Here is a 24,981-nt window from a genome sequence, read left to right as displayed (position 1 = left end):
AAATTCACAAGGTCAGAAAACATCTCTGTGTAGGTGGGTGTCTGAGTGGGCTCCCAAGGGGAGAGGAAGACAAACAGTGCTGAGAAATACATGCATTTACTGAGGTAGTCAGTGCCAGTCCTTAAGAAAAACTACTTTACCTTCAAAGATAAGTAGTACTGGAGAAGATGCATTTAAAAATATTTAATGGAAGGAGTAGTCAATCATTTTTCTTCAGAAATTATCTTTTTTGTTGTTTTTGAGAAGAGTGAGTAAGAACAGCACCAAATTATTTGTTATTTGTTTCTATCTGCTGCAATTTTACAGTTTTTTTCCTGTGGATTTTTTTCTTAGTTCTACTTCCTTCTTCATGTACATTTTACGGTAACATTGATTTCTTCTACAATTCTGTGGAGAAATTAGCAGGCACATTCTTTCCCAGAGCTGCAATAGGACATTTGTGGGTAAAGCAGCATCAAAAATATAACTGAAAGAGTAGCAAGCAGGGCTTCACACAGGATGCAGAGAGAAGAGCAAGAGACAGTGCTGGCATCCTTAGAGCTATTGGTCTCAAACCAGCCCAAAAGGCCTACTAAAGACCTGAAAATCTTTATTATAAAGTTGAATTATGGAAGTAATTAATTTTTATGGTCTTCATTAGACACACTAAAAGGACAAATAACAAATCTAGAAGAAGTTACAATAAATACTTTGTACATTGTTACAAGTGTCTGACGCTGAAGTATTGCTTCTAGTCTCACTGTCTTATTACTTACTGTAACATGTGTATTGACCCAATCCTAACTACAGCAGAGATTTGCATTGATTTGCATACCATGTTTTCCTTTCAGAATAAATTTTCCATGGAAAACTCTGCCATGTTTTTTTCAGATCAATTAAAGCATGCTGTTTGAATAAATTAACTGGCTTGGATGCTTATTATTTTACTTAATATTAAAATGAAAAAAATCTATTTCAATAGCAGCAATAATAAGAAGAAATCTTTTGTATCCCTGAAAAAAATTCAAATATTAGCACACTTCTGCAAACTACCTTAAACTTGACAAATTACATTTCTAACAGAAAAGTGTTCCAGTGGAAATTTCTGGAAACACTCCACGATGTAATTTCTATTTCATGCTACAGGCATGCTACCTGGCCATTGAAAGTAATTTTATTTTATTTATTATTACAAAAGAATCCATCAGAGCCACCCATACACCTGGTACTTCCACACAGTCTTACAGGAAAACACAAATAGTGAGCAGGGGAGAACAGGAACACTGTCCATAGCCATCTCTATCTATAGAGCTCCATTACTTGCTCATTCAAAGACCACAGCAGCTGACGATTCTCAACAGGATTAATAATGTGATTCATATTGATAGCATATGCTGTCATAGAAACTATTGTTAACTGTAAAGCAAATTATTCTGTATTTTAAATGCATGTCAGATCAAGTATTTGTCTGAGTTGAACACTGTAGGTGAGCAGAAAAGCATACCCATTTGGGATGGTAGCGGTGAACTCAGGATTCTTGAGGCAAACAGAAGCTGTAACACATTCTCCTGTACATGGTATTGAACCCAGAAACTGAGTCTAAGCCTTGGTATTTGTTAAGGGCTACTGAAATATATTGGCAGATTTTTGACATAGGCAGTGGTCATCTGAACTCTGGTGAAGCAAGCCAGATATGTTGGAGACGTGTACCAGCCAGCTGATAACCCAGAAATGTGCATTACGCCATCAATGTCATCATTCTTTGATATGAAATAGTTAGACAATTTTGTATATCAAGTTTTAGAAAGAAAAAGATGGTGCAAAATCATAATGCCTAAGTCCTCTGCATAAAATAAAGCACAGACCTGGACTTTTGTGATAAATTTTCTTTTTTTCTAATGTCATGTGGAGCTTTAGCAAAAAAAAAAAAACAGTATAAAAAAGGACAGGTAAATTGATTGTTTCAAATGGAATTATAAAACCATGTTAGGGATAAAATCTAGTTTCAGCATCATGCTGTCCTGGCAAAATATCTTATAAGCAAAATTTAGTCTTGAATGCCTCAAGCTCTGTTATTTTTTTGGTTGAAGTCATTTAAAAATGAGGGGAAGAATGGAATGTTTTGAGAAAGTTCAAAATGCTCTTTCATGCAGCCTGGGAAAACTGTTTATCAAAAGTAGGTGGTCTGACCAGCATGTAAAACTGGAATACCAATTTAAGAAATAACAATACTATCACAATGAGAATAAACAGTATAAAATTGCACCAACAGGTGACAAACTGGAACTGCTTTGTGATAAACTTCAGTTGAACTAATGAGATATTGACCTATTGGAAATGCAAGATGAAATAATATATTTCAGTATCAAGGCCTATGCAGACTGCCTAGATTTCAGGAGAAATCAAGGACCTCTTCCACTTGAAAAAGTATTCGTTCTGGTAGAGCTCTTCCTGGTTCATAAGAGAATCCAAGGAATTATATTCTCTGCTCCGAGTGTTTCAGTACTCATGCAATCAGATACTATCATGAGTCTTAATGGATGCAAGCTGGATCAGTTCATGAACAAATATCAGAAGTTGGTCTTTGAAACTAATTTCATTGGTCATTATGCCAATAAAGACTATGTTTTTTCTTTCTATAAACTCTGATCATTACGTCAAAACCAGAAGAAGCAACAAGAAGTATGTACACAATCCTATTCTTCTGTGAGGATAAAACATCCAGACTGATTTCATGCCTCCCTAGAATAAAGGACTTGAAATCCAGAGTTACTCCTGAAAAACAAGCAAACAAACTCCTTAATCTCCATGACTGAGATGATCATTTGTGGTTGGATACACTGCTTGCTACAGAAATTTCTAGAGTGCTATTGATTCCTCGGGGAGGGTGGGGAGAAGACTATCAGTATTATCTCACTCCAGTGACATCAGTTCTAGAAACTGTAGGTTGCATTTCAAAAGGGAATGCAATTTTTTACTGCGCTGCACTAGCACACAATAATAGGGGTTTTTTTGGTTGACATTACTATTGTTACCATTGGTTATGCGCCTCCAGTTCTATGCCAGTGATCTAAATACTAATGACGAAGCTTGGTCTTCCCCTGCTTAACATACAGAATAAAAATACAAAGAGGATAAATACAGTAAGTATCTTCGGTAGGATCAATAGGGATTAAGTGACATGTTGAATGCATACCACTAATTCTGGCTAGTCAGCTATTGTGATTTATTCTTATGCTGACTCAGTGCTTCAGAGTAAAATATTGCAATCCCTCCCACTCCTCTAGTGCTTGCCAAATCCCCTTAGGAAATGTATAGTAATTAAGGTTAAATAACACCATGCTATCCAACTCTGCCCAGAAGGTACTCCAGCATGTCTCTGAAGTCAACTAGGAAGGAAACCTCTCAGTCCAATGCCAGAAAAGATGCTTAATATCTGGGAGGAGCAAGAGCTGGGCTGATCCCTACAGGAAAGTCAGCCAGGAGCCCAGGGTGGCTATGACAGCACCAAGACCAGGCAATGACTGCACCAAGAGGCAAGCAGCTCCACTGCACCTCAGCTGGGCAAGCAGAGCAGTGTGGTGACACCAACAGGTCCTATCAACAGCCTAATGAGCATCAGGCTAAAGCAAGGCTAATAAGCCTGCTTCAAGGTCAGTCCAGGGAATCCAAACAACAATTCAGGAACAGCCAGGTCTGAGCTGAAATGGAGCTCCTGGGCTCATGTTTTGGTTCAGATCAGTTAAAGCATGCTGTTCTAGTGCCTAGAACTTAGTGTTTCTGATGACTTTGCCCCTCTCATTGCATAAAACCTGGGTTTTTTTCACAGATCTGATGTGAAACAACAATCCTCTGTGCAAATTTTGAAACTGATGTCCTTTAAACTTTCATGTCCTCAGAAAAAACAACTTTCAAGCTATATATTAGGAGATGTGTCTTTCCCAAACATAAAGGCTCTAGCTACCAAGGCACATTCTTTCAATGAAAAAAACCCAAACCACTGTTATGTCTGCCACAATATTTCACCTGAAATAGCCAGCAATAAAAGAAGGACTGCATGGGCAGAGCACAAGAGGTCTTCTGTTGTCTTGAAGTACAATGAAAGGTAGCAGACTGGACTTATCTTTACTCTGACTGGCATGGGCAGCAAGGAGCAACAGAGAAAGTCTGACATCACGAGTAGCCTCAAGACTCACAAGCATTATGCACAGCCCCAGTAAACTCCACTATTTTAAAAAATCACCATCTACTCCATGAATTGAATGTTCACTTATAATATGTTGTGCACAGACAAACTTAAAGGAGAGCAAGGCTTGTGGGTGCTTTCCTTTTCTTAACTACTTATGGATCAATTCCACTTACAGTCTCCTCAGTATCTTGGCACCTGTATATGCAACTGACTAGCAAGGGTGTCTGAAAACATTTGGCTTTACCCTGTGACTCATCATGCACTTTAGGTGCTTGTTTATTAATCAACAATCACACACGCTGCTGCATGTTATCATTTTCAAGGATGCAAGAGAACCATTAGCGTTCAGTGTCTCTTGTTTTGTATCTCACATCCAAGTCAGAATTAACTAACACACCTGAGATTTAATTATGCTAAGCACCAGCCTATTTCACTCTTCCATGCAGTTTGGCCTTTCTCTGTAGTTCTAGGTGCTCAGGGACAGGTCTGAAAAAATTTCTACAAGTACTTGGACAATATTGCCTGTATGTTCCTATTCACATTTTTAAGTTCGAATACCAAATCATCTATTTACTTCTGGAAAGATCCCTGTGATTAAAGTAAATATTGGAGAGAAAAAAAAAAGGTAAGATTAATGCTTAAAAAAGGCATTCATTCCAGATACATTTCTAAATCACACACATACTCACTTTCCACTACAATTGTGGAATGTAAATAACATTAAAACAAGATCAAAGCCTGATAGCAGAAGCAATTAGTATTTCCTTTTCTGAAAGTCTTTTTTTTAAAATAATTAAACTTTGTGGATACAATGCTGACTTTACCCAGTGTAGTGGTGTAAACCCAGCCAGCAACTCAGCACCGTGCAGCTACTCACTCACTTCCCCGCCCCTGCAGTGGCAGAGGGGAGAGAATTGAAAAAAAGTAAAACTCATGGGTTGAGAGATAAAGACAGTTTAATAGGACACAAAAGCACAACAACAAAAAAATTGAATATAGAAAACAAGTGATGCACAATGCAATTGCTCACCACTCACCGACTGATGCCCAGTTAGTCCCTGAGCAGCAATCTGCCCCCCAAGTCAACATCCCCCATTTTATATACTGGGCATGACATTACATTGTATGGAATACCCCTTTGGCCAGTTTGGGTCAGCTGCCCTGGCTGTGTCCCCTCCCAATGTCTTGTGCCCCTCCAGCCTTCTTGCTGGCTGGGCATCAGAAGCTGAAAGATCCTTGACTTTAGAATAAACACTACTTAGCAACAACTGAAAACATCAGTGTGTTATCAACACTCTTCTCATACTGAACCCAAAACATAACCCTATACCAGCTACTAGAAAGAAAATTAACTCTATCCCAGCTGAAACCAGGACACCCAGTCAGTTAGAACAGTTTCTCTACTAATTTCAGCAGAAACAAAAACTATGAAAGCCCCATCAGGTATACCTGTCATCAATTTGCCTGATTTATAGACATAGATAATTGCTGGAATGATAGAAATACTCTTTTTTTTTAAAGAGAAACCTTCTTATCAAGTAGTATTTCATACTAAAATGAAAGTATGATGACAACCATTCTGAAATCAAGTTGTTCAATTGTTCTTATTTTGTTCATTTGCTCCCACTCCACTGTTAGTTATAGTCTTGCTGATCTCACACCATTTGATATTGTCCCTCTGCACTTTAAGACAGCCTTAACTTCTAATAGATCACAATAAAACAGTCAGTAAAAGCAGTCCAAAATGGTAATGATAAAAAAGGATAAAAATGGAGTTATGAAAAAGGAATTTAGTGATATTTCAAGATCATCAGTATTATATCTCTTGGGAATTTACCTGTATCTTGGCAGTTCATAAAATACCAGTTATTACAACAATCAGTGATACATATATGATATTTAGTGTAACTATCTGCATGTAACTACTGTTACAGTAACATCAGTGTGATGGACAGGATTCAGAATAATCATTAGAAATATCAAATTCTAACTTCATTTTTTTTTTTATAATCATAGTTGGTATGAAGAAATAACGAAATCAGTTTTGCAAAACAGGAACAAAGGGGAAGAACAAACATATTAAAAAAAAAAACACAGACACCCATATTAAATTTTATGTTTACACTGAGGTAAAATTACATGTCATTGCTTTCAGATGCTGATTACCTGATTCATGTCTCTAACATTAACAATGCTCACATATTTTACTGATGACAATGGCTGTCTAACAGATCACCACTCAGGGTAGATTTAATCTCATAATATCTTCATACTTCTAAATGAAAGACTCAGAATTGTCTTGCTTCTGACCTATTAAGAGCAAGTAATAAATTACTTTCCCATTGCTTTAAGTAGAAAAAGAGTAGGATTAGGCTCTAAATTACTCCTATCTTTGCAGCTCACTTTGACACATAACCAAGTTTACCAATATAATCCAAAGACTGTGAAGCTAAACCTCATCTTATTTAGAGGATTAAAAGCAATTAAAAGTGTATTATTATATTGTCCCATTTGGTTTCCTTATAACAGTGTGTTAACTGCAAGTTATAATTGAACCAACCTCCTGGAAGGGTTTATTCCACAGGTAATTAAGGCTACTGCAGAATTAAAGTTTTCATTCTTCAGGAAGAAGGTGTAAGCTGTTAAAATCAGAAGCATCCTGTAGGTTAAGTCAAAGAAGTTTTAGTCGTTTCCTCTTTGCACTCACATGAAAAATGGGAATAAGAGAAATTGTAAAAAGAATAGGTGGAAACAATGGTTTACATAGAAAAACAATTCCATTTGAAGGACCACAACGTTTCAAAAACCTTTAGAAAGTGCTATCAATTACAATATATTTTGATTTGTGTTGTATTTATGTTAAGATAGCTTGACTCAGTCAAAAGCATGCATTATCCTCCAATACTGCTGCATAAGCACAGAGAGCAATCCAAATGCATTCTATCTAATCAGCATTTATTGAAAGGAAAAAATGGCTGAATGAATTCTGGTCACATAACATTATTAAGTGGTTTATCATAAACCACAGAGAGGTGTAAATCACATTTTTCATACAAAGGGTCCTTCAGGATGTCAGCACACTAAAAAATGTATACTACTTAAAGCAACTTTATAAGAAAACATGTAATGTGAAAATTTGTATGAAATTGTTACTTAAACATAAGGCTTTTATCATGAAATATTAATTAAGTTAAAAATTCATGGATGATTTTCATTTATAGTTACTTTACCTTGATTAAGATTTTCTCAGAGGCAATACACTGAAAATATTAAGTTTACTATACACATTTTGAATATATCATTTAAGGTGGTAAAACAGATATACTTCTCCAGAGACATGTAGGCCATAATCTAGCATGATGTTGCTAATTAGTTCTTTCTTTCCAATGTTTTTTGACATAATTTTCCCATTCCAAGTTGGAATGAAAAACTGATAATTCAGAATTTTCTTACAAAATAATAACGGGGGGGGGGGGGGGGGGGGATAAAAAAGTAGAAACAGGTCAATCAAAACCTTTTGCTGAGATAGTCAAAGTGCATCATTGTAATGTATGCTGTACTATGATTACCAACACAATTTCCAGAATGAAAAATCATCTGAAATCAAGTATTTAACTTTCATTTTCTAAGCTGAAAAGCAGGATATTTCATTATTCTCAAATGTATGTTAAAAAAAAGAAACAGAAGTTTTTTGAAGCAGACCGAGAAGTGGCTCCAGCTCAAACAAATCAGAATTTTCCCATCAAAAATATAATAAAAATATTATTATCATTATAATGCAAGATAGAAAATGTCTAATTTAGTTTGCCATAAAGATTTCTCTGTTCTTTGGACTTTCCCTAGGGTCTCATTTTAGCTTGGTATCTGCCACTCTTTGTAATTTGTACCAGTATACTAAAAACTTACATTCACTTCAGAGCTTTATGTTGAAATATCTGGGTCTTTCCACAGACAAACTACGTGGATTTCCAAACACCTTGACAGTTGCAAGTTATAAGGATATTTGGAGACTTTACTGGATATAATGTGTAGTTCTATCTTTGGTGACCACAACAGAACCTGGGTACCAGCATTGGTCACTGTCTGCTTAGTAACATCATACACCAGTATTTGATTCTCTGTAAAATAGTAATAATCCACAGAAATTGAGGACATGAAATATAACATTTTGCGCCTTTGTTTCTTTTTTGTATTTTGCATCTTCAGAAGAGCTGGCTCTAGGTGACAATTTCTTCTCCAATAAATTAAAAGAAATCCAACTTTAAACCTTGCAAAAAATCTATCTCTAGAAAAACCTTTATCTTATACTTATTTTAAAAGAAAATAATTACAATAATGAAAATACAAGGAACATGGATGAGCTTAACAAAAATGTGTTATATACTTTCACCCTATCTGCTTTATAAATTTTTGTGGTCACGGTAATAATAATGGTATTTTACAAGTTTACTTGTTTTTTTATAAACAGTAGCTAAATCTTGCCAAATATTCTTGGCTACAAGCAAAATCTCTGCTACTTTGAGCTTTTTTACATTCTTTCCAATGGCGCTTATCTGGCTGATCACCTTCTGTTCTTTTGGTAGGATACTATTTCTGTACGTTCTGCATCTGTGGTACTCAGAGAAAGTTTACTGCATTTCAAGTACACTCAGAGATGTGTCAGAATTGGAGCTGATTAGACAGAACAGTGACACTGGAGAACATGTTCTCCTCTAGCACAGTTCTGAGGCTGACTAATCCTTTGGAATCTCTCCCCACATCTGGAACAACTACTTTCTCCCATGTTTTATGTAAATTAATTCCATCTAAACATTTACCTTCTCAAGCACTGTTGAAAACCCTTGCATGCAGCTTTGCTGAAAAATGCAGTGAACTAATACTTAGGATAAAGTATGATTTATTGGCAATGTCATCTGAAAAAAACCACACAAATTCTAGAAAAGCCAAAGTAAAAAGTCAAACTTTTTATTCTCTGTGGAGACAATATATTAATCATTGTTGTTGAAAAAAATAAAGCAGTTTTAATTACAAAGACAGGATAAATGTTAAATGAACACCTGATTTGGAGGGGTTTTTTTTAACTAATTCTCTAAATGAGAAATTTACTCTTTTGTATGAAGTGATTCACTGTCAGTGCCTTGAAAACCAAAATTCTAAGGGATGCAATACACTTTTCAATGATAAATACTTAATTTGTATCCTTTTTGCCATATAATTTACATCACCTATAATTTCTGCAGCTCTGCCTCCTGTTATAATCAAGCACAAACAACTAGTGTATTTACAACCCACATCAAAACCAGCTAAAATCATCACACAGTTTTTATACATCAAATCAGTTCTACCTTTGTGTTTCATAGGGATACCAGAATGAGGCTAGTCACATTTTAGCTATTCTGCAACAAACCTGGAACTTTAGACAGACTTCAAATCACTATATCTCATAGACTGATCCAGGCTGCTTACTCGCTAGCTTTAGCTACTTTCTGACAGTGTCTAAAATCAACACAAAGCATTGAATGCCTTAATTTCAAGTACCATGCTGGATGCCTTATGATTGGATCCCAAACTCCATAGGAGTCTGAAGACACAGTCATGTCTAAGAACATAGGTTTTGCTGTGTTTCTGAGCTAGGCAGAAAAATGGATAAGACCTGTCTGTCTTCCCAGTCAAATTTGAAAAGTTACTCATGTGAGACCTTAGCATAATATAGTATGGTATGAGGCATAAACTTCTGTTTCCCAGGGACTTCACTAAACTATTTGAGGGTAAAGAGATCCTTATATAAAATTCAACCGTAATTTCACTAGAAAGGACTGAGATGTCTGTGGTAAATACATACATATATACATACATACCTATCTCTGAAATAAAAGGTAAAATATCTGAATCTGTTTTGACCTCAGATAAACTTTTTGTACAACTTAATGTACAGCTGCTTCAGGAGAAGCTGCTATTGATACCCTGTAAGGACAGACACTGTTCTGTGAAGTTCAATGGACTTGTTCACTTATCACCTACCTTATTAAGTTTTAATTTTATTTTTATATATTGTGCATAACCAGTGATAAGCTTGTTGCTGCCAAAGCATCTAAAAACCAATCAAAAAAGCTTTTAAAACAGACTGGAGAGACAGAGGTAGGTTATAAGTGGAACTGCTGACAAACCTCTCTAGTGTCCTGAATGTTTCTTGGTCATGTGTTAACATAGCTCTGAAAAGAAAACTAAAACTCCTATTTCAGCTCTTCTTAGAAGAGCTGAAATAGAAAAAGAACATTTGTATTCCGAGCACATTCAAAAAGATTGCTTTTTATTTTTAATAATTTTCTGTATGCTTTTCATTCTTTCTACAGTAAAATGACAAAGGAAGAAAAAAACATTTGTGCATGACCACGTACCAAGGAAGGGTGTCATGGTTTAACCCTAGCCAGCAACTAAGCACCACGCAGCCACTCACTCACTTCCACCCACACCCAGTGGGATGGGGGAGGGAACTGAAAAAAAAGAAGAAAAACTCATGGGTTGAGATAAGAATGGTTTCATAGAACAGAAAAGAAGAAACTAATAATGATAATGATAACACTAATAAAATGACAATAGTAATAATAAAAGGATTGGAATATACAAATGATGCAGAATGCAATTGCTCACCACCTGCCAAACGATGCCCAGTTAGTCCCCGAGAGGCGATTCCCCCCCCCCCCAAGTCCCACTCCCCCAAATTATATACTAGACATGACATCACATGGTATGGAATACCCCATTGGCCACTTTGGGTCAGCTGCCCTGGCTGTGTCCCCTCCCAACTTCTTGTGCCCCTCCAGCCTTCCTGCTGCCTGGGCATGAGGAGCTGAAAAATCCTTGACTTAGTCTAAACACTACTTAGCCACAACTGAAAACATCAGTGTTATCAACATTCTTCTCATACCTAACTCAAAAACATAGCACTGTACCAGCTACTAGGAAGACAATTAACTCTACCCCAGCTGAAACCAGTACTGAGGGTTAACCACGGGCAGAACTTTGTTAAGTGTACACTTCTGAATTTTTAATGAAAAAAAACAAAGTGCAGAATAAATCTTTATAAAATTATCTGTAAGATCACCACTGAATTTGCTGGGAGGCCATTTTTTTTTATACCACCTATTATTATACCGCTGAATTAGGAGAAGAAGCATGCTGAGTCTGACATTTAGAAACGTCCTACAAAAACAAAATAGCAAAAGATTAGCAAAATGGTTAAATTAGTGATACAGAATCTAATATGTCAGTAGGTAGCCTATGAACCTGAATAAACAACACTGATAACCAATACTGACAAAACCAGCCTTATCATAGAATATATAAATAATAGAATTTAAAAATTGAACTCCTAGCAAAAAATATTAAAAATTTAGCTCATTGAATATAGGTTTCCTCTGAAAACAAGAAATATAGCATTGATTTTTTTAATCAATTTTCTCTCAAGGTTCAAGTGAACTCTTGATAATATTAATTAAAGGCTGGAAATATAAGTTCTGAATAAGTGGACTATATAAATACATAACTGAATTATAGGTGCCATTAATATAAGCAATTATATGAGTAGTTACACTAACAACTGCAGAAGTCCAACTGACAAATTACCCACTCTTTTCAGGTGATCCATAAACACTATCGGTAACAACTGAATTAGTCCCCTGGATGATATAACAATTAATGAACATAGTAATGAGTTGATAAAACTTATCAACGCTTCTTGATTAGCATATCCATTTAATGCTAGATTTACACAACTGTTTATATTACTTTTGTCAACTAATTGTATTGTTTTCATTTTCAGTGGAGATGCAGCGTATGAAACCGATGTAACTGACTGAAAAATTAAGCCTTGCATAGACTGCAAATTATTTCCTCAGGCTAATGCCTAAATAGAGTATTAACAAGAAATCAGGTAGTTTGGTAGTTTTCTGCTTTGTTTTGGGGGTTTGGTGGGTTTTTTTCTTATGTCACAGAGGTGGATTTTGTTTTCCCAAGGCCTACAGTTGTTAACCAGCATTAACCATTTCCTAAACCTGCATGGTATCTGAGTAGGAAAGGTACAGTACTGTCTCTAAGGACTACTGAAGAAGGAATTTGAAATAAAGGGAACCTGTTACCTAAAGTGATATCTTTGTTTGATATCATACACTGAATGAGAAACAGAGAGGCTTTTAGGTGTTTAAGGATTATTTTATTTTGCTACCTATAGAAAGGCTGCAGGATAAAGAAAAATACACAATTTCTTTCCTCAAGAAGAACACAAAAGTAAATCCTATCACTTTTCTTTACTCTAACACATGGAAATGTTGGAAATTTTGTTGTTTTTTTCCTGATGTTCACTTTTTTTGGCTTGTTATTTTTTACTATATTTATAGTTCTCCAGTAAGTTTGTGCTATGAAGAATATAAATATACTATTATTGTTATTTCCTTAATAGCATTCAGAGCTATCCTGCAGTGGCATAAAAGACAAATAAGATACATATAAGTGAACCAAAATTTTAGTTACTCCTCAGGTAAAGTTTCCATAAATCAGTTAACGCAAGGTATTGGTTGACAGTTTCTCCTGTAGCAATCTTCTAGATATGTTTTTCTATTTCCTGAATTAACATACTGTTAAATAGGGAAATATATTTCTCTTTGTCAGAGCTCTGTAGGAAGACAGGGCCATTTGTTCTGATTCTTACCTTTGTAAGGTCCACACTTATCTCAAGGGGATATATATTGACAACTTAAAAGCAGGAATTGCATCAAGGAAACCAGTTTTTAAACTAATAGGTCACTCTTAAAGTGACCATAATTGAATGGATCTTAAGAATCTAATGTGTTTAAACCAGAAAACTGATAATGATTTATGAGGGTGAGGATATTCTCAGTACTAAGCTGATGAAGTAACTACCTTAAGACTATTGCAGAATTTGAGACTCTGATACATTTTTTCCATTATTCAGAAGAGGATTCAAACTATTCAGAAGAGTTTGCACTACCGCAGAGACACAGGCAGTGAGCAGCAGCAGGGACTTGTGCAATAATGTACTTTAAGATCTGCAGTTCTGGAAGATAATTGGTTTGTACACAGTTTGGTTTTCTTTGTATTTACACACTTTTGTGTCAAAGAAGGTGAACTTTGTATCTGTGGAGTCAAGGCAGGCATATAAAAACTAATTTTCCTTATACTGATGGGGGGGATTAATTTGGCTTAATTTTGCTTAATTTGGCTGCTAACATTGGAAACTTCCTTCTTAACATTTTTAAAACTAGAAAGTTGGAACTTGATACTGTGGTTTGCAAGTACCACTCCATAAAGTAGAGTCATGAAAGAAATTAACACATTTGAAGAGATTACTCAAAGTATCTTTGACCATAACTGATATCAGCTGACTGTCTTCAGAAACATTAAACTTTAAAAATATAAGGAAAATGGGTTTATCTCAAATTGAATGTCTGGAGAACATTTTTTTCTTCTCTTGGAATCCTAAACTTTGACCAAAATAGTTATTCAGATGAAAAGATATAATCCGTATTTTTTTAAGCCTTTCTAAATTAACTTTTCAAATAATGATTGGTTTTGACAAAACAGTCAAATGAAGATGAACAAAAGAAAAGCCAAGCAGCGAAAAAAAGAGACTAAAATACTGAACAGGAAGGAAGAATAGAACAAATAAGACTACTCTGAATATTAATATCATTATTATTTACAGTGTGCAGATACACTAATAGGAGCCCCAAAAGAATCACAGAGAGGAGGCATCCAGAAGGAGTTGGTGTCAATAATTAGATGTTATCTCAATCAAAACTGCCTTTGCTTTCATCTTTAAGATCACATTAGCACACTGCGCTGAGTAAATCTCGGAAGCATGTGGAATGTATTTATCAACTCAATCAGGCTACAGTTTGGCTTCATAAAAGAAACAGAAGCCAGCTATCAACAACCTCACAAATCTAGTACACTCCCATGACATAAATGGGATGCCAGATTTTGCCCAAACATGAATACAAGAAACTGTGTTTTATGGACTTTTACACATACATACATACATACATAGCTGAGCACTAGCATACTTCACTATAGTATGTGTCTAAGAAGATAAATGGAGTAAAATAAGCAGTGGAAGGAATTCTGTATATGAGGAGGCAGAACAAAAGACATCTTGCTTGTGAAATAGAAGTCATATGATAAAAAACCCCTAAGGTCAGCTGTAACCTCAATGGTAATAATTTACCAAATAATTCTTAAAACTTTCTGAAACAGTGTTTAAACAGACTTTTCCCTTTAGCTTGCATTGCTCTCTTCTCTTCTAATAAACAATATCAACACGCATGCACACAAAATTATAAAGATTTATAAGAAACTCATTCTTGTACAATGGTTAAATTTTATCTTAGTTATCCACTTCAAAACTTTCTCTAGCCTCAAAGTGAAAAAAAAAAAAATCTCAGAATGGAAAATCTGGTCATGTATTTTTAATTCAGTTCATCATTCTCAAGATACAGTTGAATTGGTTGTGCCAAATCCAAGTCTGTTTCATCTGAGCAACTACACCCTAAATCATTTTGGGAGAAATTGCTGACAATGGTGTAATTATTGTCAGGTGTTCCTGCTATAAACAACAGGAGCAAAGTTGCAATCACCTACCTCTACAATGGATAATGACTTGCAAACTGACAAAGAGTAACTTCGGACTTTTTTGTCCAAATGGGCTTTAATGTTCATAAGCTATAGCATATTGGTTTTTTATTGTTTTCCCTTAAATGAATGGTTAAATGATATAGTCTTAGTTAATGCTAATTGAATAAAAGGTGTTCTTTCAGTATTTCTGCAGGCCATGAGCAAATTGACGTTTTTCTTAAAGAGAAACAAGATAGATTATCTGTAAAACTTTGAATAAAGTAAAACAAAACAAAATCCTTAGCCTAACCATGCTGTCTCCTGTATTCATTGTCATACTTCCTTAAACTTTATGAAATCAAATAATCATGTTCCATTTCCAGAGCAGGCAAAACTCACGCTATTTTAAAATCAGGCATAAAAAGTATACTGCTGGATCATTCAAAAAATCTTTTTGTTGCAAATGTGTGCCTCAGAGTCAACTTGCTTCATATATAAGCTGATAATACATAAACTGTTACTCACTGTTCTGTAAGTACCAGGAAAAATAGGAAAAGAGAAAAGATTAAAAAAGAAAAGCTATTTGCCTGAAAGACCAAAATGGCTGCAACCTAACTATGAAGAAAACTTAGAGATCAGCAAGGTTTATAAATCTTCAAATAAATTAGGTTTTTTCCAAAGAACAGTCAGGGAAAACAATAGGTTTAAGACAGTATTTGATGACTTTGGTAAATGGGATTGTATGTTTGGCTTCAAAAAAGGGAACTGGATTTGATGACACAAGAAATTTTTTTCCAGTCCCATTTCTCATGTATGTGAACTGAATTGCCTTTTACAACTAGGAATTGTCATAACAAATCCCCCTACTCTTAAGTAAGCAGAAAAGCTCTGTTTGAAAGCTCTGATTTCCTTTTATACTTTGGACCCTCTACAGACATCCTCAAGGACATTCTTCTGTGTCAGGAAGGAAGCTAAAAGATACCATCGCTCCAGAGATTCTTGTCATTCCAGATCAGGGACTGGAATGAAACGGTACCAGCATTTTTTTTCTGGTATCATCAGTTTCTGCAGAGTTTATTATTAATTTTTAATTAGGTTTTGAGAACCGAGATATTTCTTATGCTGAATTTCTTATGATATGACTTTTTTATGTAGACAGACTGAAACTATTACTACAAAAATGATGAGAATTGTACTTCTGCTTTTATGTTGGGTGAATCCTAATACTTGAAAATTTAATGATCAGCTTTTCATACTGTAAGACTTGAATTTCCTGAGCACTTCTGCATGCTTGGTGGCAAGCCATACATTTGTAAAACTGTCTGAGCTAATTAGTACAATGTATCCACTTATGTGCACAAACGTCTGATAACAGTGTGGTAATGGCCTGCACAAAAGTAGCCTCCCAAAATGTGCATGGATCTCTGATACCATGTAATAAATATCTGAATGAGTGAATTAAAATAATGTAACTGTTGATTGTTTTGGTGCTTAAATTACTTCCAGAGTTTGTGATAAATTCCGAGCTTTAACACAGAATAATAACATTGTAACTGTTTAGGTATTCCTTTGCCCAGACAACGTAGAGTGCACACATATCTCATTACCTGTCAGTGACAACTGCAAAAAAAGCCTATTGCAGAAAAATTTTTCACTTATAGTTCTTGCTTCCTGGATTGACAGATTCCCCCAAACAGAGGAACAGAGAAGCTAAAGACAAAGGATTCCTCTCTTAAACAACATGAAAGTCATAATGTGATTCACCATTAATGTGACTGTGGTACTAAAATAAGGGTAATAAATAGAAAGTTTAACTGAGACCAAGGGGGAGAAGGGAAAAAAAAGAAAAAATAACAGGCAAGGGGGATAATTAATTTAATCATCTGATACTAAGAAACTCAGGGCCCAGCTCTTTTCCAATTAAATCAATAGGTTATAAGTCAGGAGAGAATTTGGCCTGGAAATGCCAAACAGAATATCAGTGAGATCTGAGTACCTAGCTCTTTTAAAATTTCCAGACTTCTCGGAAAGAAAGCATTAAGAACTTAGCATACCTGTTCATGGGTAAATCCCATCTTTTATAGTTGAAAGGCAGAGGTGGAACAGCATGATAACATTACAGCATGATGAGAATAGTACTTCCAAAGCCCTTACAGTAAACACTTCGAAGCAAAAAAGAGATCTAATAAATATGACCCACAAATTATATTTTAAAGGATATGAGAGTAGAGCCTCACCTACGCTAAATTAGTTAAGCATCAATGACTTCAAATAAGCTATGCCAATTTATATCAAATGAAAAACTTATCCATAAACTTCATCTTTCCACAGAGGCTGTGTCTGTGTTGTAGTGAACACTAACTGCCAATCACTGTCTTGGGTGGAATATGAAGTGTATTGCACAGTAAATCATAGCATGATTTAGGTAGGAGGGGCCTCTGGTTCATCTTCCTGCCCCAAACTGGGACAACTTAAAAGCAGGTGGTTCAAGGCCTTGCCTGGCCAGGTTTCCAGGAATGGAGGCTCCACAACCTCGCTGGGCAACCTGTTGTACTGTTTGACCACCCTTGTGGTGAAATTTTTCTTCCCGATAGCTAATTAGAATTCCTCTTGTTGCAGCTTGTGAGCCTTGTCCCTTTTCTTGTTACTGTCCACCTTTCAGAAAAGCCCAGCTCAACCACCCATTATACACCTGAAAATAACATCCAAGAACCAAGTTCTTTCTACCTCCCCTTGGGTGTCAAATGTTCTAATCATTTTGGTTGCCTTCTTCTGGATTCACTCCAGTATGTTAAATAGCATGCTTGACAAAAGCCCAGACTTTGCTGCAAGGTATCAGATAGGCTGGTCCTTTGCTTCTCCAGCTGTGGGATGATTTGAGTTATTTCCTTCTTTGATTTTGCCTCCAACTAGGAGAGTCTTGAACTGATCATACTAGTAAAGACAGAGCAGTAAAGAAATCCATGGTTCAAAATGCAGTTCCACCTTTCTTAAATATATACATACTTTTTGTATTTTAACACGTAATTAGAAACTATTGTTAATTATTGTTTCTCAATGATGGCACTGTAATGGACTGCAAATTAATTTGTGTGTGTGTGTGTGTGCGCGGGCGCAAAACAGAAAATGCCAGTTTGCACTATACATGACCTACATTTTAAAGAATGCAGCAGCAAAATTATGGGCATTTTACTCCTTTGAACTCCAAATTTATATTTCTTAATTTAGTATGTGGGAGGCAGAACAGATACAACTTTAAAAAGAGTTAAAGTGCTTAAACTTTTCAGTCAAACCTTTGGAAGGTATTAAAATTAACAGAGCATATAGAATCATAGAATCATTTAGGTTGGAAAAGACCTTTAAGATCATCGAGTCCAACCATAAACCTGCATGGACTAAAGAGATCATTTTTTGTGATCAAACTTTCAGTTCTTGCAATGTTATTATTCTGTACTGTTTCAGAAGTTGTTTTAATGGCTATGGAAAATATAAGCAAAATCAAAATATATGTGTGCACACACAGGGATCTTGAGTATCTTTAGCTTACAATCACACATAAAATGCATATAGACCCACACAATATACATATATTGGTCTTTGATGTCTTCCACAGAGCTTTACTATCAGAACGATAACTCTTAACACCCATGAGGCTAACAAAATCCTACAAAGACTTGTGAACATGAAAAAATTTCCCTACTTAAGCACTACATTCAGTTCTAAGGGATTACTAGCAAAGCTTATATATATCTGTGAAGGATCATAGCCTCATTCTATCATATAATTTTGGATTTAATTACAAATTAATGAATATTAGTAAATTGCAGAGTATGATTTAGGAGAATTTTATAACGAATGTAAATCGTGTTATGATGGGGAAAAACAATAGGAAACTAATCAATGGACACAATTACAATCTAGAGGAAAATTCAAATGACTATAGTTTATTATTTTTATCAATTAATTATTAAATTGTGCTTAACATTATCACACATGGAAATAATATTAAATAATACTAGGTAAAACTGAATGATCCATTAAATGTAATCAAAAGCAGCTGGTAGTCATCAAAGCATAGGTACAGGAAGGTCATTATAAAAAAATGAGACCATTTTCTCAATGTATAACAAACCAGCATCTTGAGTCAATGATACAGTAGACAGATTTTTTGCAAAAACGCTGATCTGAGTTGTGGTCAGCACTTGTCTGTACAATTTACATTGCCATTGTTGACACCTGCAGATGCCCTCAAACTCGATTTCCCTCTTTATAAAAGACTGCAGAGCTGCTGGCAAAGCATTCTTTTGCAAGGGACTTTTCCTCTGGAATGCTTTCCCTTGCCAAGGTCTAAAATAGCCATAAACTGTTGACATTCTGGGTATGCTACAAAGTCCATCTGTGTGAGCTGACTGAGGCAGTAACGGGTGGGATATCTCGTGGGAAGGTGTGATGGAGGTGCACAGGTCTTATGACTAGAAATTAAATGGGGTGTTAGAGAGTGGGAGGACAGAAGAGTGCTGCTTTTTTTGGAAGTTTTATTTATTGCAGTCTCTACATTATGTTTTAAAATACATGCCAAGGTTGCTCAAAGTCTTAGGTGCCCTCTGGAGTGCTTATTTTGGAAGAAAATCTAAATGAATGATAATTCTATTCCTAGTGTTAATGATTCATTTTGATTTCCAAATTTCTCAGAGATTTTTCATAAATTAAAATCTGAGCAGCAGACTTATTTTTCACAATGTTTCCACAAAGAAATTCGTATGACTTTTAAAAGAGTAAGATACTATGCAGAGTGAGTAGGAATGCAAGAATCAACTCAAATGATTTTGACAGTTAGAGCATGATGTTTTACAGCAACTTTTTTGTTAAAACCCCCATGTTAAGCAAAATGTATTACAGTGGTAGCACTGGTGGTTTGTCAAAGGGAAAAAAAAAGACAAGTAATGACTCTGGTTAAAAGTACAGATAAATAGAGAAACAAACAAAACACCACTGATTAATTAGATTAAAACATCTGTAAGGATATTTTGATAACAGTGTCCCCTCTATGGCAAGAAAAATTAAAAAAAAAAATTGAGTAATTGTTGAAGTCAATTTTAACAATATTCAAATTTTCCTGTATTGAGTTAGTAACAATACAATCTGAAACACATGTCATTTTAATCAGTGATCTTCATTTTAAGAAGACTATACGTATATATTCTAATCTAATCTTTGTTTATGGCAGTAGCCAAAGCCCTACAGCTCAGCTCAATTCAGCACAGCTCAGATAGTGAAAAAGAGCTGCAGATAATCAATACTTGAAAAATATTGGTTGCTTACTGCATCTTTATAAGAATAACCTTGTATTTATAAGAATAGATCCTCTATTCATAAAAATTTGAGAGATTCCATGCAAAAACTTTATCTTTCAACTGAAATGATCCCCTGAAATTCAAATTTTACCACTGATCCATACTAGGGATAAAAGATTAGTCACAATTTATGTGCTCTTTTCTACACTTAATACATGATTAGACATTGTTTTCACCAGTGACACTAGGGACAATAAGCTGGAGAAGGTGACGCTCCCAAAGCCTTTCAATTTTTCTTAGTACTTATTCACCCCAAAAATCCCACAGCTGAAATAATCACGAAAGATCATCTCCAGTAATTCTTTTAGATGTCCTGGGCCCTCTTTGGCTCCATTCAATTGTAGTATTTCCAGATTAAAATTCAGAACCATAAATACTAAGTTTGATCACACACCTGTTTTGTTTTTTGTTTTTTTTTAGAGGAATGGGAAAAAATCAAATGAACAGCTCACTATAGACAAAGCCATATCTTTTTGTGGTAGATCCATTTTGAGGACTATGTCAATTCTTCACTATATAAAGGTCATGAAAAGACAAAATATTTGCTGAATATTTGTTGTAAATATACCTAGAAGTTCCACATTGATATTGTCAGCTGATATATGCTAATGAAACTACTTAGATGTATAGATATCAAGGAAAAGATTAATATTTTTTCCTTCAGAAGTCAGAAAATGTCGTCAAGACATGACAACATGACATGAAAGTACCTGAGTTTTTTATTTTTTCTTTCTTTTCAATCTTTTGATGGATTTCTCTGTTCTGCATTTTTTTTAATGAGGAATTAAATAAAATTTAGTTTTGCCAACTTTTAAATATCCTTAATTTCTGCTACTTATTGGGTGTAATTCATTGAAGGTTTGTTTAAAAAAATTCATAATTTTTTTTTATGAATTAAACCAGAAATAACTAGAAAATGGTTCAAGTTTAAGGAAAAATTAGTTGGTTGATGAAGCAAAGAGAAATTTTTCGATAGATGTTAAATTTATGTTTTATTTTCACTTATTCAGTTATTCACTGGAAAGAACAACTGCTAATTTCAGCTAATGCTGATACAACAATAGTATCTTGGTGTATCAGGTCAAATGCAACAGTCACATAAACAAAAAAAGGTATTTGGAAATAGATTCTAAAAAAATAGAAACAGTTGTCAGTTTCAAAGTTAAAAATTATCTCAAAGGAAACTGTAAGACTTCTTAATAAACATTTTCAAATAATTTTTCGGTTTTAATTCTCTTAAAATTATCTGTATCAATAATTGTTGCTGGCTTTCCTCAGCATATTTAAGTATTCTGGCTTTTTTAATATTTTAATATTAAATTTCAAGACTTTAAAAAAACCAAAGCGCGTAAAGGTGAAACAAACAAAAATAGAAGTTAGCATATATTTTAAAAGTTATCCAGTTATTCATTTTGTTAAATACACCAATCATCAGTCTTCAAAAACATTTGCCTGGTAATGAACAGGTTCACTTCAATTACTCTTCCCTTCTCCACATGCCTGCCTTTCCCTGATACTGTCTAATGTCAAACAAGGCAGCCCCACAATGACTCTTGTGCCCTTGTAGGAAGCTATAAGAGCATAACTTTTCATTGCAGGCAGCCACCAGTAACAACAGCACTTCAATTATGTCTAAATCCGCCTAATCAAGATGTATGTAAAGTATCCCCTGGTTGGGTTGGGTTTTTTTTGCCTTTTATATCTTTTTTTCTGTTCATCTTTCTTTACATGAAATCGACCATTCTACTTGAAGAATGCTACAGACTCCCACTGAAAATCTGCAAAACATTTAAAAGCAACAGAAGGCTTTCCTCTCTGATTGCCTGTCCCTGCAATATAGATTGCATTGAATTCTAGTTTCTACACCTTAAAGATTTTACATTTATGTCAAATAGCCAAGAACATTCCAGTGTGCTGAGGCAGATGACCCCAGTGTGCCTAAAGTATGTCAGATACAATCAGCTCCAAGAAGCACTGAAGTAAAACACTGAGACCTTTTGAAGCTTTTTCAAAAAGAGAGCTATAAAAAACAGACACATTAATCAGGCTGGCATTATTATCAGTGGTGTAAGTAGACAGATAATATAATCCCATGACAACACGTGAGTGCCACAACAAAACAATTTACCCCCCACGCTTACCACCTGCAGAAAAAAGGTACAATTCTCAAAGAACACTGAGAATTTGAACCCTTCCAATCATAGCTAGTGAATTTATGCTTGAGTTCTAATTCATATAGTGGAAAGACAACTATTTCTGTTGTCTATGAATTAAGCAAGGCTTCACTACAAAAAAGTCCACACTTTCACTGCAGTATGTTCGGTTCCATATGTACATCATTCACACTATCAGTACCCAAGCAAGAGCTGCACATATAAAATAATAGGATATTCCAACTGAGGTAACACTGAGATAACAAAATGCTGTCTGGCATCAAGTTCAAGGTCAGTCTTTTAAAAACACTATTTTGGAATGATAGTTTTTTCATTAGGCTTATGGATCAGCTGAACAACTATACGTCTATACAAATGTGCTAAAATAACCCTGTCCCTCCCAGCAAATTAAACAAATCCAAGGATAATAGTACAGATGAATAGCTGAAATAATAGCCATTTTTATAAATCTTCAGAATTTACAGAATAGGTTTTACTGAGGAGAGAGATGTATTAGCAAAACGGAAAATGCAAAGCTGATTGCAGAAATGACAAATCATCTTTCACATGACAGTCTGTACTTTATATTGCTTGGGTTTAATGTTTTGCCTTTGATATGCTTTAAGAAAAAGAAATAAGAGCTATTAAAATGACTCCTTCATGTGCTAAGAGTGACTTCAAAACAAAGTGAAAAACATATTAATAAATAAACCATCTTTTTTGCTTTGTTTACTCCTATGTTAGAGCTCTTTGAACTAGGACCAGTACTGGCAGTCATAGATACACGGTAGCTACCAAGCAGCTACCTTGCTGCTGAACACTCTGCAAAAGACAAGCTAATTATGCTTTGCTCTCTCCTCTATGAATAACTCAGCATTACTAGCACTCCCTTTCCTTTGCATTTCCTTTCATACAACATGATTCTGAAAAGTGCTGGAAGATGTGGAATGTGTTTTGTATTAAAAAAAAAATTACAAAAATCTGGATTTCTAAATACTCCTATGCTTGTTCCTTGGTACTTACAAATTAATTAAAACCGCAAGGAAATGCATAAGGTTTTTGTTTGTTTATTTAAGTAACATAAAGAAAATGGCATACTTTAAATTCTAATGCATGCAAGTATGCAGATTATGCACCCATACATATTGCTGCATTTTTTTTATTTTAAAAATGCATTCTCTAAAGAGAGAAATTCCATTTTTTAAGCCTAGAAATGTTCATCATTTCAGAACAATAGTATCTTCAACATTGGAATAAAGCTGCTTCTTGTTATAAGGTTTGGACCTTATGTCCTGTACAATAATAACCCAAATATTTAGTATTAAAATAATTTACAAGTAATACCTCTTTTCCAAAATTCATTATTTTCTGGGTTAGATTTCAGTCATTAGAACATATGTCATTTTCTTCCTATTTAAGTGCCTTTCAATTTATATACTCTTAATGAAAGATATAGCTTAGCAGAAAAGAGCCTGTAAAAGGTGAGAAATTCTGAGTAGAAAGAAACTATCCACACACAAAGTAGGAAACTATAGGAAATATTTTCAAAAGCAGGCCTTCTCTTTTGAACCTATAGACAACATACACATTGTATACACATCTGGAATGCAGTAGTATCTGATTTGCAGTTGTGAGCAACTTAAAATTCTAAAGCTTCAAACAGAGATTATGCAGAGAAATGCAAGTTGTGAAACAGACTGTTCATCTATTATGTAAATGATGCAATATTTAAGGTAATGTACAGAAGAACCTTCTGATTAGACCTTATTGTAAGTTTTCTAAAAATATGAAAACAATCATAATTTTTGCTCCCCACTTCTGGGGCAGAAAGATGTATTTTGTGTGCTGTAAGATCAATACAGCTAAATACAAAAAGAAACTCATGGATTGATGGTTGAACCTCCATAGCACTCAGTAAATTTAAATGGAAAATGAAAAATATCTTTTAGTATTGCTAATTCTAAACATGGCAGTAGAAGCCCATCACCTGATAATTTTGCCTGTAACTGCTAGCTTTTGTGTGCACCTTTGGTTAAGGATGCATTTGTACATGAAAATTTTGTGTAGTTGAATGTAACTACTACTAATGATAGCACAAGAATATTGAAACAACTGAGTAGACTAGAAAGCAAAGTAGTTTCTCTTGAGTAAGAATAGTTTGATACAATTCTCATTGTATTTATTCATATGTAACAGATACTTGAGATAAAACTTCTTTAAATCAACAGCAGTTTTGTTACATTTTTTGTTTTAAGAAAATTATTTAAATATCTAAAATTTTACTGGATTTCCCTCCTTATTCCTAAATTTTACCCTCCTGATCCCAGACTTTTTTTCATGTAGTACTATATGTATAATTTAAACCAAAAAAGGCAGAACCCTCCACCCATCATCACAACACTTTCTGATTGGGTAGACATATAAAAACTATCTATTTGTGTGTGTGTGTTTGTGTGTGTGTGTGTGTGTATAAAAGGTAGATAACTTATCATCAGTGGAGCAGCTGTTACATCACAAAGTGTGTGACATATAGGCCATAATGAAGTACATGAAATCAACCATATGTTTGCAGGTTTTGGTGTGTTTTGAAGAAAAAACCAAGATAAATCCTAAATAAAAAATTATGTATCTTTAAATGTGCATGTTTAAGTGGCAATGACAACACTTTCTAGGAAGT

General features: G+C 34.7%; 1 protein-coding gene across 2 annotated transcripts in view; it reads right to left on the bottom strand.

Moving 5' to 3' along the window:
* PCDH7 (protocadherin 7) overlaps nucleotides 1-24,981 on the bottom strand; it is a 299,957-nt gene that overhangs the window by 182,777 nt on the left and 92,199 nt on the right. Inside the window, exon 2 of one of the 2 annotated variants that reach the window (XM_075024244.1) lies at nucleotides 10,567-10,662. The exons of the other annotated variant lie outside the window; for it this stretch is intronic. Within the exon in view, the coding sequence (XP_074880345.1) occupies nucleotides 10,603-10,662 (60 nt within the window). The 3' untranslated portion in view covers nucleotides 10,567-10,602. Of the gene's footprint in view, nucleotides 1-10,566; nucleotides 10,663-24,981 lie in introns of those variants that run through there. 2 annotated transcript variants of the gene reach the window in all.

The sequence above is a fragment of the Buteo buteo genome, chromosome 1 (genome assembly GCF_964188355.1).
Source record: "Buteo buteo chromosome 1, bButBut1.hap1.1, whole genome shotgun sequence".
In the NCBI taxonomy this organism is placed as follows: Eukaryota; Metazoa; Chordata; class Aves; order Accipitriformes; family Accipitridae; genus Buteo; species Buteo buteo.
The sequence above is the reverse complement of the archived record's forward strand: the minus strand, read 5'-3'. Positions and strand labels throughout refer to the sequence as shown.